The sequence below is a fragment of the Emiliania huxleyi genome, assembly GCF_000372725.1.
Source record: "Emiliania huxleyi CCMP1516 chromosome Unknown EMIHUscaffold_1526, whole genome shotgun sequence".
NCBI lineage: Eukaryota > Haptophyta > Isochrysidales > Noelaerhabdaceae > Emiliania > Emiliania huxleyi.
Window position 1 is genome coordinate 5,982 of NW_005201062.1, and position 1,696 is coordinate 7,677.

A 1,696-nucleotide genomic window follows, 5' to 3' on the forward strand; every position below is an offset into this window, starting at 1 on the left:
TACAGGAACGTTCCAGGAACGTTCCAGGAACGGTCTAGTTGGAGAGGCGTGCGTGGGAGCGATCGGCGGGAGATACGGACGGTGGCGACGGGGAGGGAGAAAGCGCGGCGTGCCACTGTAATGGCAAATGCTACAGCCGCATCCGCCTGGCCCGCAACGCCGCAACCTTGCCTGCGGCCGGCCCGGCCGCGACGTGCTCCATCCTCTCGCCCCCCTTCCAGAGGTCGCAGCCAAGCAGCCGCATCCCCGCCCAGTCGCACGGGATCTTCGCCTTGCTCGACAGGTACCGGGGGCCGCGCACGCGGAAGCTGCAGGACGGAGGCTCGGTCACGACGTGCTCCGCCTATACGGGAAACGTCCAGGAAAGGTCTAGGAACGGTCTGGGAAACGGCTCCGCCACGCGAGGCTCCGCCTTTTGCGCCGCGTCCTCGCGAGCGGCGCACACAAACTCGACCGCCGACGCCTCGCCGCCACCGCCGCCCGACTCTTCTCGCGATGCAAACCCCAACGCCGCCGCCGCCGCCGCCGCCGCTTCCGCCGCCGCCGCCGCCGCCGCTTCCGCCGCCGCCGCTTCTGCCGCCGCATCCTCCGACCGCCCGCCGCTCCCCTCCTCCTCCTCCCCCTCGTCGCGGCCCTCCTCCTCCCCCTCCCGCGCCGCCGCCGCCACCGGCGCAGACAACGGCCGCGCCGGCGACTGCTCCGCCGGCCCGCCCAGCTTCCCTGCCGAAGAGGAGCGACGCGCCACGCCGCCGCATCCGCCTTCGCCGCCGCCTCCGCCTTCGCCTCCGCCGCCGCCGCCTCCGCCGCAGCCGCTTGAGGTGGCAGGCGCCCCGGCGAGGCCGGCGCTGTCTGCGGCGGCGCCGCCGCTCGCGGCGATGGCGGAGTGGGGCGGAGGAGGAGCATGCCCGCTCTGGAACCGCCGCGGGGGCGGCTCAGTGAGCGGCGGCAGCACCTAGTCGCTCACTCACTACACATCGAGCGACTCGTCCGCCACCTTGGGCTCGATGCCAGCGGCGGCGGCACCGGTGGCGCGGCGAGCCGGTCCGGTGAGCTGGGCGCAGGCGCCGCGCCATAGCCGGGCGTCGCCCACGGGGGGGTCGCCGACCCCTCCGGCCGCACGGGCGAGGTCGGGATCGGGAGACGGGGCGACGTGGCGGAGGCGCGGGGGGAGGCGATTTGCGACGCTGCCGGCGAGCCTGTGCGGCGAGTGCACGCAAGGTAGAGTAGCGATGCGCTCACTAGCTTTAAAGCTCGCACTAGAGGCGGCCTTTCGCCTTCGCATTCGCCTTCCTGGGACCCAGCGCTGACTTCTGACTGTCGCTGCTGTCTCTCCCTTCTCGACTGTCTGTGCTTGTGCGTCTTGGGGCCCGGGGGTTGTGTCTTTGTGTGGTGAGTACACGCAAGCATGAGGGGCGGGAGGGCGGTGTCGTGCCGCGTGTCTTCAGGGCAGCGTGGGAGGACGAGGGGTGTGAATGCAGTGGACGCGGCTGAAAGGGGAAGAGCGGCTGAGAATGCGTGTCCTCTCGAGCGCTGGTTGGGAGAGACAAGACTGCGCAGTCTTCCTCTGCTGGGGCGGCGAGCCGCAGCACGCATCTCCCCCATATCTCCCCCATATCTACTTAGGGCGGCGAGGCCTTCGGGCGTCGCAAGAGGGGAGACGCGCGGAGACGTCGGAGCGGAGAGGGAGACGCGTATC

At 71.5% G+C, this 1,696-nt stretch overlaps 1 protein-coding gene across 1 annotated transcript in view; it reads right to left on the bottom strand.

The window, feature by feature from the left end:
* The window catches only part of EMIHUDRAFT_253008 (hypothetical protein), a gene marked incomplete at both ends in the record, with an annotated part of 1,606 nt that extends 631 nt beyond the window's left edge, over nucleotides 1-975 (bottom strand). The window contains 3 exons of the mRNA XM_005786263.1: nucleotides 167-343; nucleotides 668-720; nucleotides 969-975. Coding sequence (XP_005786320.1) covers nucleotides 167-343; nucleotides 668-720; nucleotides 969-975 — 237 coding nt within the window. The remainder of the gene's footprint in view (nucleotides 1-166; nucleotides 344-667; nucleotides 721-968) is intronic.
* Between the last annotated feature and the right edge of the window lie 721 nt (nucleotides 976-1,696).